The 17,045-nt window shown below is 37.5% G+C and overlaps 1 protein-coding gene across 6 annotated transcripts in view; it reads left to right on the top strand.

The window, feature by feature from the left end:
• KIAA1328 (KIAA1328 ortholog) overlaps window positions 1-17,045 on the top strand; it is a 360,132-nt gene that overhangs the window by 304,460 nt on the left and 38,627 nt on the right. For all 6 annotated transcript variants that reach the window (XM_055324146.1, XM_055324144.1, XM_055324147.1 and 3 more), the window contains one exon: window positions 2,511-2,619. In XM_055324146.1, coding sequence (XP_055180121.1) covers window positions 2,511-2,619 — 109 coding nt within the window. The remainder of the gene's footprint in view (window positions 1-2,510; window positions 2,620-17,045) is intronic.

Genomic DNA, 17,045 nt, shown 5'->3' with positions numbered 1-17,045 from the left:
TTTTAATTTAATGCTTTTGCTAATTCCATGCTCCTCATTCCTTCCTATCAAAATACCACCTCCTGCATCAAATCTTCTTTAATCCTACAGCCATATGTGATCTCTCCCACTTCCTAATTCCTCATACTTTTCATACTATATATTACAGAGGAATAACCTAATGGTAAAACTCTGGGATCGGATTATCTGGACATGAATATTGGCTCCATCACTTACTAGTTTTGTGGCCATGGACAGGTCATGGAAGTCTCCTATGGCTTATTTTGACTATCTCTAAATGAGATATTTAAAAAAAAATAGTACCTATTGCAAAGGGCTTTTATGAGGAGAGGATAACTATAAGTAATTTCTAGAAATGGCAAAACTATAGAGAGAGAGCTAAAGAAGGGATAGAAACAAAACAGACAGGGGAGAGGGGGCTGGCCACAAATGAGCATGAGGGAGCTTTTGGGAGTGAGGAAATATTCTAAAACTGGATTGTAAAAATAAGTCAATCCCATGACAAATATTTTTTTAAGATGATTTGAGAGAGAGAGAGAGAGCACATGTGGGAGGAGAGGCAAGGGGAGAGGGTGAGGGAAAGGATCTCAAGCAGACTCCTCACTGAGTGCAGAACCCTACTTAGGCTCCATCTCACAACCCTGAGAGCATGACCTGAACCTAAACCAAAAGTCAGATGCTCAGTTGATTGAGCCACCCAGGCACCCCATCCATGACAGAGTTTTTAAAAACTGGCTTGTGGCCATGCTTTCCTAAGTTACATAAATTTACTAATATTTATCAAACTGTAGCTTGAGATTGTTAAATTTTATGGTATTGGAATTATAATTAAACTGTTTTAAAAAAAGATAAATGGTATGTGGCAAGGGCCTAGAACAGTACTAGGTACATAAAAAGCATACCATATCTGTTAGCTATTATTATCTTATACTGACTTAGGCTATTTATGATTCTTTACTGTATTGTTAAGAGTATCTCATATTCTTACTCTCCCATCTTCTTTACTCTCCCCTAAACTAACTCTGAGCTTAATTGTGGCACCAGGCCTTATCCATCATTAGGTACTTGGTAAATATTTACCAACTGATGCACTGTATATATGATGGAGTTTATGTCTAGTTTGAAAATGTACTGGTTTGGCTTGAGGGTCACACAGGTTTGTGTATACAAAGAAGACTGAATTGTGCATTTAGGTGGCTCATCTTTTACATCTATACATAATAAAGAACAGGCAGTATTGAGTATAGTTTTTGAATACTAAGGATCATGGTGACTGTTTTGATGCTAATATCTCTATATATATCCAAAGACTCTTGCATTTTCTGGGCCTGATTTTCTCTGGTCACACCAAAAAAGGGGTGCCATTCCCAGAATTGGCATACTATATTTTTGGCATTTGAAGGTCTGAGATTCCCAACACACCAAAGCTGTAATATTATTTAAATAGTTAAACTTTCCTCAAAGAAAGAGTAAATTTTCCCAAATAATTTCTTTTTTTGTTTAAGATTTTATTTATTTATTCATGAGAGACAGAGATAGAGAGAAAGAAAGAGAGAGAGAGAGAGAGAGAGGCAGAGACACAGGCAGAGGGAGAAGCAGGCTCCCTCAGGGATTCTGACGTGGGACTCGATCCTGGGTCTCCAGGATCACGCCCTGGGCTGAAGGCGGCGCTAAACCATTGAGCCACCCGGACTGCCCCCAAATAATTTCTTTAAGCAGCCTGGGCAATAGTTTCCCAGGTACCAGAAGAAAATTATGAATGAGATTATTACAGTCTTCTGAGAAAAAGACAGGGATGTTTTGTGTTGTTTGGGAAATAATATTAAGAAGGAAAAGGGAAAGGAAAAAATTATTGTTAGAAATAATAAAAATTAGAGAACAAGAAACTTTGTCCATGCCATTGTATTTAGCACTCCAGAGGAGAAAAATAATTATTAACTGAACATTGCTTGTTAGGAAGGAACAGAGACCAAATCAACCCTAAAATGGTTAGGTGAGCGTCTCTTCCAATCAAACATTTGTTTTAGCCCAGTGTACAGTTCTTTGAAAGAAATTCAAGATTTATATCTACCTTAAAAGTTTTAGGGGTAAGAGCAATTTAACTTGGGGAGTTTGGAGGTACAAAGTGCTAGACTCAAAGAGAAGAAATATCTTTTCTTAGAATTGTTAAAGGGAACAAAATAAGCAAACTACCTTCTTGGGCATTTTCACAGTAAACTCAAATCAGCAGGAAGATGACAGGCTATCAGGTTTAAAAACAAAATCACTAGCCAGCCTGTTATTGCACAGAGGTACTTTTTTTAAACAACATACTGTGGATCTCTGATTTTTACAAAATCAAAACAACCCACTGAGTTTTCTATCTGCCGTTGTTTCCTTTCAGAGGGAAAAAAAATAGCTGACTTTTAAAGCTTTAGGGATTTTTGAAATGTCTAATATATTACTCAGAATGGACTTTTCCATTTCTTTTTATTGAATGCCTAAATTAATTGCTTTTATTGTTCATACAGGAACAGGGGCAGGAGTTAGAAAAGATGCTTCCACATCTCCTATGACAAAAGGAAGCCAAAAGGAGCTTGCAATCACAACGACATCGGCACTGCAGCTTGACACTTCCCGGTAAGCCTCAGAGACTCTTTAGTTTAACATTCTTTAGATAAGAGAGTTTGGGGAAAGGGGGAGTCATTTAATAAGGAGTTGAAAAGTCTTGACAATTCTTAAAAGCTGTCACTCATGAGAGGGGCCTTATTTGGAAGCATCTAGATTTGGCCAGCTTGAACTCATAGAGCCCTTTCCTTTACACGTGCCCTGTCTTAATTGAAACTGGTAATTGGCAAGGATTTTTCCAGAGAAACACAAGACCAATCCTGTCTTTCATCCGAAAATGTGCTTAGCAGCAGGTCTTTCCCAGTTTGTCACAGAATGGTTACACACTTGGACTTTAACTAATTTAATTAATTGATACTGAAAATTATAGTGGGTTTTGTATTACAGTTTTAAAAGACTGTCAGCCTTTACTGATACTAGAGACATTTGAAGAGTTAAGAATTTGATCAGCCTTTTCTGGAGTCAGGAAAAGAAATACATTATTAAAATTGTTTCACGTGCAATAAGCCACCCCCCTGTTATGCATTTTAGGCTGAATATATAAACATCAACACCAAATGGGCTTATTTTCGGCTTCCTTGGAAACATGATTGTTTGAGCACTTAAATTCCCAGCATCTTATCAGATGAATATAGATTTTAAGACTTAATTTTAATTATAAACAACTTTTGGGAAATAACTGTAACACAGAGGACAATAGTATCTACCATCTATTAGGACCTACTATGTGTCCACCATTTGTATGAACTGTCTGATTTAATCTTCCTCACAGCCATATGAAGTGGTATACTACTATCATTCTCATTTCCAAAATTAGGAAACTAAGAGATTGAGTGACTTGCCTAAGGTCACTTTGCAGAACCAGCGTTTCAGACTCCAAAGCCCATTATTTTAAATATTATAGTAGTTGACAATAACAACCTCTATTTTGAAGGTGACCCACAATCAAAAGAAAATTTAACTAGTTTACCACATTCTTTGTGCATTGCTCCTTTCTTTTATTTTTAATGCTGTCCTTATTAGCATTTCCCAAGTACCCACATTGAGCTGTTCTGAAATGTTGAGGGGGGCTTCCTCCTTGGGCCACTTAGCATTGTGGCTGAATGCTTCTGCTCAAAGAGGATGCATCCCAGTCACCTTGAGGGCTTCCTCTGGAGGAGAAATGATCTGGATTTTCAATCTTAGTGAATTTTCCTATTGAAGATAAAAGTGAGATCTTTAACACTAATGTGTTTTTGATGATTGCATTTCAGTTTAGAGAGAAGCATGAAAAAGAATAAAATGTTTCCCCAGTAGGAGTTTTGTAGAACATTCTCAGCACACATTTTCTGAATGGACCATATCAACTTTGTACAGTTTTACAAGGCCAGGTTAAAATTGCTGTGAAGACTCATATTTACAGACCTTAAAAAAAGGATTCTGTATCTGTTAGTTCCTAACACTGCAAATCAGCTAAATACACATTCTCAGAGGTTTCTTAAATAATGAGTACTTGGCTAAATAAAACAATGTGTAACACACTGGATTTCATCCTTAGAAGTGCATGATGGCATATTATAGATCTTTTATACAAAGTGCAGATTTGAAAAAAAAGATTCAGTACTCTGAAAATCAGTTACCAGGAGGGTACAGTGGTTGCTTTCCAGATTTCAGAATCAGGATTATTAGAATTATTTTTATTTCAAAGTGTAGAAAAGGCATTTTTTGTAGACTTCTTTTCAGTTGCATGTAAACTCTTAATGCAAGATAAAACTCTGTTCTTCATCCCAACAAACCTATGAAGGTACTGAGAATAAGAGTAAAACCCTATCTACCCTAAATTCCAAGAATTTTCCAAATTTGGGAAAGAAGATGGGGATGGGACAGATACTGGTGGGAAACAGGTTCTCCTTTGTTCTCTGAACGGCACTAACACCTAGAAGAGTCCCATATTGTTGCATGATGTGCAGGTGATAAAACCAGGCTTGGCAAAGCCATCTTTCTCATTCACAATGTGGATTGTTAATTGTTCTCTCTGCTGCCTGTCAATATAATGTGAAATTTTCATTCCCCATTCAAGATAGAAAAAGTTGTGGCTGAAAATGTTAACATTTGCATTTTTATTTGTTGATTTATTTAAAGGACAGCCTCTCCTGCAGCAATCCATCACTTGGTGACACCCCAAATATGAATAATGTATTGTAGACTTGCGGTTACAATGTGTAATAAGTGCTAGAGACAGTAAAGGAATGTTAACTATGTTGCAAATGTAATATTTATTGACTCATAAAGTTTATTGCTTTGGAGGTTCAATAATACTGACCATAGGACATTAATATCACTTATCCTGATTTTAGCTGGACACCTTTATATGTAGAAATATTCATCTATCTCATGCTAACAAAATAAATATGTAATTTATAGCACAAGCAAAGGTGGCTTTATAGTTTCCTGTGCTGAGAGCTGCGGTGCTTCTTTCTCTTCATTCACTCCTGGCCCCCAACATTGATCACACACCCCCGGGCTGCCCAAAAGAGTCAGCACAATGGTCATGCTGGCAGCACAAGAGGGTGGTACTGCTGAACCAAATAGTGCCAGGCATTTCTGCTTGGCTGGAACAGGCAACACCTCACAAACCCACTTCACCTGGGGCTTTTTTCCCTGTCATCCTGAACACCTAGTGGGTAGGTGCAGCTTTGATCAGAAAGTTCAACAAATACTTCTGCCATGATGCTGAGTCAGAGTTTACAAATTCTACTTGATTCTCCGGTCTCCAAGGTGAAGCCAGAGCTGGTCAGGTTCACAATTAATTTGTTATAAGCATAATTATTACTGATAATTAACCCTTTTGTGCCTTCCAGAATTAGGTATGTCCATTGCCAGCAATAGAGATCATATAGGAACTGACACCCAAAGCAAAAGAAGTAATGTTAATTAGCAACCATCAGCCATAATTGTCATCCCCATTAAGATGCAGAATTATGTATTTCTTCGTTATAAATAACCTTTCTAATTGTACTTGATGTATGCCAATTTAATCAAAAAGTATACTTGCAACAGACAGATATTTGCATTAATGTAGCTTGGATCTTCAAATATTTTATTTCAAATTTGGGGAGAAAAAGCATATTACAGCTATATATCCTTTATATGTGGGTATCTTTTTCTATCCGGGTATGGAGATCTAATATATTTTATATTAAACTGAAGACAGTATCTTCTGGGATTGTTCAGTGAAACAGAAATCTTGTCCCTTTTTAAAATACCAGTGAAGTTTCTATTTCCCGGTCATATGACAGCTCAGTGGTAATTGTTCCAAACTGATAAACAGAGGCAAATAACAGGCCTGCAGCAGCAGGATTATGTTCTCAGTCCTTGAGTAAAGGGTTACTAAGAATTCTTCTCTCTGTTGTCCCCCAATTCATAAGAGTTAAGGCTGGTGCTCTTGCCCTCGTGTGTGTGTGTTGTGTGTGTGATACGAAAAGAGAAAAGCATATCTCACCAAAGCATGCCCAATTACTGAATTTGGGGAACTGAAGCTATAGTTAGCCTGTTTCTAAGAAGTACTGCTCACCTCTCTACTCTAGCTCTTTCAAAAAAAATGCTTATTTTTTTACGACAACACAGAGTTGAAAGTTTTGCTCTTTTTTTTTTAAGGTTTATTTACCTATTTTTAGAGATAGAGAGGGCACGTGTGTACAAATGGGGTCAGGGCAAAGGGAGAGAATTTCAAGCAGACTCACCCCTGAGCACAGAGCCCGACATGGGGCTGGATCTCATGACCCAGGCAGAAACCAAGAGTCAGACGCTTAACCAGCTGAGTCACCCAGGCGCTCCGAGAGTTGGAAGTTTAGTTTTATTTTGTTTGGTGTGGTTTTTAGATATGTTGGAGAGGGGAGATTTTTGTTTCTTTTGTTGTTGTTGTTGAACGAGGTAAAAAAAATATTTGGGTATGTATTTTCAAAGATGTAATAGCTTACTTGGGGGCTTTTTGAAAAATAGTTTTAAAATAGTTTAACATGTTCTTTTTTAAGACTGTGTTCCTTTGCTGTCAAACCATATGCTTAATTGTCCTAAAAAAAAAATTGCTGTAAGTTTTCAGCTTGATGAGCTCTCTATAGAGCACTTGCTTGTGCATAGTCATGCTCCCATGCAAGTATTTGTGTACAGCTGATGGGAAGCTTGTGAGACTTTGTGTCCATTGAGGTTGAGGCTGAGGGACTCAGCTCAGAATATTGGAGAACTGGGACTACATTACACTGAGCCCAGGCTGGAAGGATCCAAGTACCCTGCAGTCTAGAACTTAAACTTTTCTCTGTCTTAAAAACTATATTTTTCTGTGTCTTTAGAAGAATGCCTGTCTATTCAGGTCCTCTGCCCATTGTTTTTTTTTTTCATATCAGCTTATTTATTTTTTATTTTTTTATTTTTTTAATAAATTAATTTTTATTGGTGTTCAATTTACCAACATACAGAATAACACCCAGTGCTCATCCCGTCAAGTGTCCCCCTCAGTGCCCATCACCCATTCACCCCCACCCCCCGCCCTCCTCCCCCTCCACCACCCCTAGTTCGTTTCCCAGAGTTATGAGTCTTTATGTTCTGTCTCCCTTTCTGATATTTCCCACACATTTCTTCTCCCTTCCCTTATATTCCCTTTCACTATTATTCATATTCCCCAAATGAATGAGAACATACACTGTTTGTCCTTCTCCGATTGACTTACTTCACTCAGCATAATACCCTCCAGTTCCATCCACGTTGAAGCAAATGGTGGGTATTTGTCGTTTCTAATGGCTGAGTAATATTCCATTGTATACATAAACCACATCTTCTTTATCCATTTATCTTTCGATGGACACCGAGGCTCCTTCCACAATTTGGCTATTGTGGACATGGCTACTAGAAACATCGGGGTGCAGGTGTCCCGGTGTTTCATTGCATCTGAATCTTTGGGGTAAATCCCTAACAGTGCAATTGCTGGGTCGTAGGGCAGGTCTATTTTTAACTCTTTGAGGAACCTCCACACAGTTTTCCAGAGTGGCTGCACCAGTTCACATTCCCACCAACAGTGTAAGAGTGTTCCCTTTTCTCCGCATCCTCTCCAACATTTGTGGCTTCCTGCCTTGTTAATTTTCCCCATTCTCACTGGTGTGAGGTGGTATCTCATTGTGGTTTTGATTTGTATTTCCCTGATGGCAAGTGATGCAGAGCATTTTCTCATGTGCATGTTGTCCTCTGCCCATTTGTTATTGAGACTGGTTATTTTGTTTGCTTTTGTTTTTGCTTGAGTTGTATGAGTTCTTTATATATTTTGGATATTAACCTCTTATCAGATATTTAGTCTATAAATATTTTCTTCCAGTTTGTGATCATTTCCTTTACAGTTCGAGGCAGTCCCATTTGCTTACTTTTGCATTTGTTGCTTGAGCTTTTGGCATCGTATCCAAAAAAAATCATTTCAAGGACTAGTGTCAAGGAGCTTTTTCCTGTTTTCTGCTAGGAATTTTGCAATTCCAGATCTTATATTTAAGTCTTTAATCCACTCTCAGTTTTTTTTTTTTTAAGTTTATTTATTTATGATAGGCACACAGTGAGAGAGAGAGAGAGGCAGAGACATAGGCAGAGGGAGAAGCAGGCTCCATGCACCGAGAGCCCGACGTGGGATTCGATCCCGGGTCTCCAGGATCGCGCCCTGGGCCAAAGGCAGGCGCTAAACCGCTGCGCCACCCAGGGATCCCTCAGTTTTTTTTTAATATCATGAAAGATGAGAGTCCAGTTTCATTCTTTTGCATGTGAATATCCAGCACCATTTATTGATAAGATTACCCCTTCCCAATGTATATTCTTGGCACCCTTGTTGAAAATTCATAGACCATTTATTAAAGATTTGGTTTATTTTGGGTTCTTGATTATGTCCCATGGGTTTGTGTGTCTGTTTTTATGCCAGTACCATACTGTTTCTTTTTTTATAAGATTTTATTTATTTTTTCATGAGAGACACAAAAAGGAGAGGCAGAGACATAGAGGGAGAAGCTTGTTGTAGTACTCAATCCCAGGACTCCAGGATCACGCCCTGAGCAGATGCATTTAACTACTAAGCCACCCAGGCGTCCCTACCATACTGTTTCTATTACTAAAGCTTTATAATATAATTTGAAATCCAGAGGTGTGATGCCTCCAACCGTATTCTTTTTTCTCAAAGTTTTAGCTATTTAGAGTCTCTTGTCATTCCATATGAATTTTTAGATTTTTTTCTATTTCTGTGAAAAATGACATTGGAATTTTGGTAGGGATTGCATTGAATGCATACATCACTTGGTAGCAGGATATTTTAACAATATTAATTATTCCAATCCATGGAGATGGGATAACTTTCCATTTATTTTTGTCTTCAATTATTTTCATCAATGTTTCCTAGTTTTCAGTGTCCAAATCTTTCACTGCCTTAATTAAACTTATTTCCAAGTATTTTATTCTTTTTGATGCTATTATAAATGGAAGTTTTTCTTAATTTACTTTTTTCTTAGATCATTGTTGGTTTAGAGACTCAACTGATTTTTGTATATTGATTTCATATCTGAGAACGTTAGTGAATTTGTTTATTAGTCCTAAAGGGTTGTTGTTGTTGTTGTTGTTTTGTATATGGAGTCTGTAGGGTTGGCTACATATGGAATCATGTCACTTGCAGAGATAATTTTACTTCTTCCTTAACTATTTGAATGGCTTTTATTTCTTTTTCTTGACTCACTGCTATTGCTTGCCCTTCTAGTACTTTATGTAATAGAAGTGACAAGAGTGAGGTTCCTTGCCCTGTACGAGATCGCATAGGAAAAGCGTTCAATTTTTCCCCCATTGATTATGACATTAGCTGTGTCTTTTTTTAAATGGCCTTCATTGTGCTGAGGAAATTTTCTTCTATATTTTGTTAAGAGTTTTTGTCATGAATGGTTGTTGAACTTGTCAAAGAAGACACACAGATTGCCAACAGGTATATGAAAAGATGCTCGACATCATTAATCATTGGGGAAATGCACATCAAAACCACAATGAGATATTACCTCTACCTGTTGGGATGGCTATTTTCAACTATATAGAAGACAACAAGTATATAATGGTGAGGATGTGGAGAAAAGGGAACCTTGTACACTGTTGGTGGGAATGTAAATTGGTACAGCTATTGTGGAAAACAGTATGGAGGTCCCTCAAAAAATTAAAAATAGAACTACTATATGATCCAGTAACCCCTTTTTGGAAATAAACTTGAAGGAAATAAGATCAATACCACAAAGAGATGTCTGTGCTCCCATGTCCATTGCAACCTAAATGTCCCATCAGTAGATGAATGAACCTTGGAATAGTATTCAGCCTTTAAAAAGGAGCTCTGGGCAGCCCTGGTGGCACAGCAGTTTAGTGCCACCTGCAGCCTAGGGTGTGATCCTGGAGACCCTGGATCAAGTCCCACGTCAAGGCTCTCTGCATGGTGCCTGCTTCTCCCTCTGCCTGTGTCTCTGCCTCTCTCTCTCTCTCTCTCTCTCTCTCTCTCTCTCTGTCTCTCTGAATAAATAAATAATCTTTAAAATAAATAAATAAAATAAAAAGGAGCTCTGCCATTGTAACAATACGGATTAACCTGGAGGACATTACACTAAATGAAATAAGCCAGACCCAGAAATACTGCATGATTTCATGCATATGTGGAACCTAAAACGTTTGAAGCATAGAAGCAGAAGGGAGAATGGTGGTAACCAAGAGTGGGAAGGTGGAAATGAGGAGATATTAGTCAAAGGGTACAAAGTTGAAATGTGTTCGGATGAATAAGTGTGGAAATCTAATGTATAGCATAATGGCTATAGTTAATAATACTATATTAAATGTTGGAAATTTGCTAAAAGAATAGGTTTCAACGTATTCTCACCACACACACACACACACACACACAAATTGCAAGCATATGAAGAGATGAATATATTTGATTGTAGTAATCATTTTACTGTGTATATGTGTATCATTAATAATTTCCTAATATTAAATAACTCTTCTAAAAAATCATGTTGTATACTTTAAATATATACAATTTTAATTTTTTTAAAGTGAGGTTTTTTCACCATTATTTTCACCTTTAAGTAACTTGACATGAAAATCTAGTTGCTTCCAGCTCCAAATATTATGATATAACCTTTAAAGTGCTTGAACAACTGGCATTTTGGCCCTTTACTGTGCCAGGAAGAGGGACAAACATTTCTGCATTTGTCCCTCTTCATTCTTTTTGGGTCATTGTTTATTGGGCTTTTCAAGCATTGTTTATTTTCTCATCTCAATTTGCCAGTAACCACTTAGATTGCATAGAAGGAAAAATTGTGTAAATATGCTGTTCCTGATTGTAGAAGTGATCTGTTTTGTCTCTGGTAACAAAGTTCTGGATTGGCAGCAGCCAGGGGATTCAAAACCTACGTAAGCAACATATATATCTATCATACTTGTAACAAAAATACAATGCTGAAAATAGTAATTATCTGTTCACAATGCCTGGCATAGTACCTAAGAATTGACAGAATTCTTTGAACCTGCATTTTTCTTATTTAAATTGCACCCAACCCTGTGAAATAAGTAGTAATAGTAGTACCTCATTTTACAGTGAGGAAATGGGAACTGAACAAGACTGGAACTGTCCATGGTCACACAGTAATAAAGCAGAAAAGAGGACCTGAATGTAGTTTTCTGATCCCAAATTTTAGTGTTTTTTTCATTCTTCCACACTGCCTGAAACTTGAACTTATTCAAGGTGTAGGCACTAAGCTGATAAAAATCTGGTTTAGAGTGGGAATCAGAGAAACTTGCTTTAAGAGTTACACTTTATTTTTGTAACTTGATAGGAAGAAGCAGCCATTCAAGAGAAAGAGAAATGTTGTGTTTCCATTACACACAACAGCAAAATTGCAACATTTTCTTGCACTTGTGCCTGGAATCCTAACTATAACAAATTTTTTTTAAAATCAGAATTTTTCTCACCTGTATGTTCACACAAATATTATATGTACTCAGCTAGATTTCCCCCGTACACCTAGCTCATGATAATGTGTTATTCTTCCAGGGTGGAGAGAGGAGAGCTACACTAAAATCCCAAACCCCAAACTAAAGCCCACAGGTACTACTTGAGTTTATGTAGTAGGTTTGAATAGCAGACCTCACTGCCTCTATATAGTTGAGTATATGACCGATGACCATATGTGACAATACTGGCCACTATTCATTGAATGTCAGGTAATGTGTTATATATCAGGTAATGTATTGGGCATATATAGATATGTCCATTTATAATATGTGTTCATATAAATTACATGTCATTGTAAAGCTATCTTTAATGACTACTAAAACTCAACTGCAAAATAGTAGATAAAATTCCTTTTTATGTTTTTCAAAATGACTTCCTAAAATGTGGGCTACTAGGCCAAGAGCTATCATTTTAGCTTTATGTGCTCTCAGAGTAAGTTTGCACACCACACACAGAGTAGCATTTACTATAACTTTTCCATCTTAAGTGGAAATTTACATATTGTAAATAAAAACAAAGCCTAATGAAATGATGCACATAAAATGATGACAGTAAAAAGGAATACTATTAAAACTTCAGAAAAGAATGTGTTGAATATGTAAAAAAAAACATGAAGTATAATGTGCCTCTCTGTCCTCCATCTTTAATCAGAAGGATGAAAAGCCCCGCCATTCAAAAGGGGTTTTGTTTAAGTTGAGTTGATAATTTGAAATTCCCTGCCAGCAGGTGCATTACTACCAAGAACAGTTGAACTTATGGAAACTCTTATGTGTTTGATAAAAAGATGTTGCTTTTAATTAAGCCATGATACTGTGTTGTTACTGTAATTCCCACTGTTAAAAGCCATTAATATAATCATCCATTCCTCTGGCACACACTGTTATACAGCATATAAGCTTAAAAATAGAAATAAATAGACTAAGTTGAAATAATAAAGAGATAGCATAATTCCAAGAAATGAATTTGTCTTGAGGATGCTTGTCAAGACTTTCTTAGCGTAGAAAAAAACATACTGCACAGAGAAAATATATATTAAAACGCCTGATATTTACTTGTCACTTAGAATTCTAATCCTTGGCTTCAGGAATTCTAAATTCTGGGTGAAGGGATTATGAGAGCTCCTTCACTGTTCACAGTTTTCTGCATTTTCCAGATGTTTACAGTGATATATTACTTACATAATGTTTAAAACAATATTTAGAAAGAAAACAAAAGGGCACATATTATTAGGAGGTAAACCCATTTCAAAGTTTTTTTACTCTGGGGCAGCCTGGGTGGCTCAGTGGTTTGGCACCTGCCTTCAGCCCAGGGCATGATCCTGGAGACTCGGGAACGAGTCCCATGTCGGACTCCCTGCATGGAGCCTGCTTCTCCCTCTGCCTGTGTCTCTGCCTCTCTGTCTCTCTCTGTGTCTCTCATGAATAAATAAATAAAATCTTTAAAAAAAATTTTTTTACTCTGTAATTCCAAGAGTACTCAAGAACTCTAAGGTTCACCTTGGAACATATGACATACATTGCTATTTCTTTGTGGAGCCAGCAATAAAATTATGCACCTTTGTGTATCTTCTCCAGGGTCCTGAACACTGAAAAAATGGTACGATTAGTGGCATCTGTTCAGCATTGCCAGTTCCTGTTATCATTTCACAGTTTTTAGCCTCATGGACTGCTGTTTTAGAGTCATTCATTTGGTCCAATGTCACCAGATTCCCTGAATTCAATGTTAAGAAACATTTGTTGAGTGTCACTTAGTGTTCTAGGCAGTTCAATGCTTTTCTAAAATTATATATGTTGCCTAACGTAATCCTCACAATCATGAGAAAGTAAAGCTCAACGAGGCAATTATAGAACAGTCAAGAGCCCAGGTGTAATAATTATAACACCTGGATTTATAGGCCTAGGTTTGAATGCTAGCTATATGGTTTTGAACAAATCCTTTAATCTATAAAATGGGGATAATAATATCTCCTCATCGGCCTGTCATGATGATTAAGCAGGATGGTTTCCATAAAGTAGTTAGCACAGTCTTGGTATATAGCTAAATAGTAGTTGTCATTGTAGAACTTCCCAAGTCACACAAGCAATGAGGAGCTAGGATTTGGACTTTGCTACTCTAATTCCAAACTCTATGTGTTTTCCCTGACAAAAGATTAGGAATAGGGTCAGGTTCATCTCAGAAGTTGGCAACAGGGGTATATTTTTTCATATTTACCATGCAAACATGTTTGCAAACATGTCTTTTACTTTACCTCTCTAAATGTGATTCCTCAGGTTAAAATAAGACTATTAATACCATCTTAAAAATTTGCTCAGAGTATTAACATTAGGTATTCAAAGCCCTTAATTTGGTGCTGGGCCATAGTGTATGTTTAGTGTTCACTTCTTTCCCTGTGCTCTGCACAACAAGACTTGTTTAGGCACCCAGAACAATATATATAAATATTAGCCCCTCTACCAAATACACTGACAGTGAGTGCTCTGCAGAAATGTGGCTTTAACAGCAAATGTGAATGACCCTGCAAAGTATTTTCCCTATGCACCATTGGCACATTCTTTTAATGTCTTGAGATATGTCCTCCATTTGTTTTTCCTCTAAATACAGGAGGGTAGGGAGTAAAATTCTTGGATAGTGCTTGAGTTAGGATTTAATGTTGTGTTCCTAGAACTAATGTTTCTAAGGTCACTTAAGGCCTCAATGGTGTTACTGATCATGGATTTCTTCCCACAATTAACCCTTTGTAAAAACCTTCTGGAAGAGTTTATTTAATTCCCTTCAGAGCAGTGGTTGTAAATCTATCTGCACATTGGAATCACTTCAGAAGCTCTTTAAAAGTATATAGTTCTATGTCACTTGGTCTAAAAACACCATTTGGAAGCTCCTGCTCTGGAGCTGCACATCCTCTAACTACCTAGAGTCTGGTACACTGACATTCTCTTAGTCTCTCTCTCTCTCTCCCTTCCACCCCCGGTACCCCACCCAACCCTACCCCGGTACTCTCCTTGCCCTTAGCAATTTTCTTTAGCTATTGTCATCCTCTCTCCAGGGCATTACCAGAACCCACCAATAAGCTTACACTGACAAAAATTGTTAAGAAGGCCTCAGAGTTCCTCTTATTGATCTAAATTGTTGAAGTTGGGTCTAACCACTAAGACATAGAATTGATGGCAGTCTTCTCTATGAAATGCCTATATGGCACCATCATCCTCTGAGTAAAAGGGAAAGACTCCTAAGGAAATCATTCTTAATGTTTTTCTACCTTTCTCTTCCTTCTCTGCTTTCTTCTTCTTCACCTCTGCTTTATCACCTTCTAATACACTGTAAAATTTCCGAATGTTTTATTTATTGTCTGCTTCTTCCCCTCTCCTCTACCACCTGGAATATAAACTTCATGAGGGCAAGGATTTTTTTAAAGCTTGCTTTATTTATTTATTTACTTACTTACTTACTTACTTACTTACTTACTTACTTGAGAGAGAGGGAGCAGGGAGAAGGGCAGAGAGAGTAGAAGGAGAGAAGCGACTCCCCGCTGAGCAGGGGAGCTGGAGGCAGAGCTCAAACTCACAACCCTGAGACCATGACCTAAGCCAAAATCAAGAGTCAAATGCTCAATGGACTGATCCACCCAGGTACCCCACGGCACAAGGACTTCTTTTATTATATTCATTGCTATATCCCTGTCCTAGAGCAGGACCTGGCACATAACAGACATTCAATAAGAATGAATGAATGATCACAAAGCAACTGTTTACTTTTCAATTTACCAGTTTCTGGCATTCCTATAGACAATTATTTTCCATTAGGTCTTCTTCACATGTACAAAAGAACCATACGCTTGTGCCCTGCTTATACATTTAATTGTGCTTTTTACTTCTCAGAACTTACTTACATTTTCATCTACTTTCAGATGTTCCCGTTTAATAAGAATTGAAAGATATCTAGGCTTTCAGGAAGTTTTCAAGGAGCAGATTCTCAATTGTGAGCAGTTTCAGCATGTTCTTTACCTTAGGATTTGATTGCTTGGACAGTGACTCACAGTTCTCTTCACTTAGCTATTCCTTTCCTTATGTTCTGCCAAAGTATACAACTTCCTCTAAGCCTCTGCTTTGGACCATGGCTACTTTGTTATTCTGGTTTTGTCAGGTTAACATCCTGCATGCAGACAGGCAGCATGGCTTCAAGGAAAGGGCAATAATATGAAAGGCCAAAGACCGGGGTTCATCTGTCTGTACAGCTAATCAGCAGCAAAACCTTGACAGTCCCTTGACCACGTGGAACTTTAGTTCAGCCTTCCATCCTACACCTGAGCCTTACCCTTTGTTTAGAGATGAAATCATGTGCATCTTCCTCTTGATTTTAAAGTAGTGAGAATAAAATGAGAAGTGAACATTTTCAAAAACAAATAATTGATTTCAGAATAACGTGTTTTAAACTGTCCTTCAAAATCTTTGGATTTTGTGCTGGCCAGTAGTTTGGAAACATTAAGTAGATAAACATGGTACCCATCATTCATAGCACGGTGCAGAGCAATTATGTGGGTATCTCTGACCTTCCCAGTTGATAGGGGACTGGGTGCACTTTACATTCCCAGAGATTGTGCTATGTGAACATGTGTTTACTGGGGTTTTTCTTTTTTAATGTTTGAGTGAAACCATGTCTGGTAAACATCAGATCTTACTTTAGAGAGGATGCCCAGAGAAAAATAGAAAAAAAAAGTTAACACCCTTGTCTTAACATGCATGAAAAATTCATCCTTTCTAATTTTTGATAGTTTAAAAGTATTCTGGATAAATGTTTATGTTTAATAATAGTAATACCTAAGGAAGATGTGATAAAATGCATGCCTAGCCAGTGAAATTGTTTTTCAGTGGGATTATTTTGTAAATGCTATGCATTAGTAAATAAAAAGATGCTAAGAGTTATACCTTGGGGATTTTCTTCTTTCTGGGGCTCTGAGTAACCCTGAGGAGGTACTTTTGAAGAGTCAGAATGAAACCCAGATCTGGAATACCATGCCAGTCCATGCTGAGGGAGAGGATAAGAAACTTATTTCTTATTGAAGGCTGTATCTTCCCTACAGCCTAGAAGTTTGCTCATTAGAAGTCACCACAGTCATATACTTAGCTCTTGGTATAACTTGATGAAGGCTAGAAGTATCTTGCCTTGGGATACCTCCCCTACCAGATGCAGATTGAGCTATTTACCACAAATGGCATTCTGTGTGGACTTTCATTAGGATGCTTCTGTGTGTTTTCCTTCAATGAAGTGGTTCCCTCCTACATGGGTAGTTGGAAGTACTGTGCCACCTAGCTCAGAGGAGAATCCTCAGTTAGTGACTTTTCATACCATTCAGCTCTACATCTGCTGTCTTCACAATCTCAGCTCACGACTGAGAAATGTGCTGTTC

Source organism: Nyctereutes procyonoides, unplaced genomic scaffold (genome assembly GCF_905146905.1).
Source record: "Nyctereutes procyonoides isolate TBG_1078 unplaced genomic scaffold, NYPRO_anot_genome, whole genome shotgun sequence".
NCBI classification, from domain to species: domain Eukaryota; kingdom Metazoa; phylum Chordata; class Mammalia; order Carnivora; family Canidae; genus Nyctereutes; species Nyctereutes procyonoides.
Note: the sequence above shows the minus strand (reverse complement) of the source record. Positions and strands in the feature narration are given on the sequence as shown.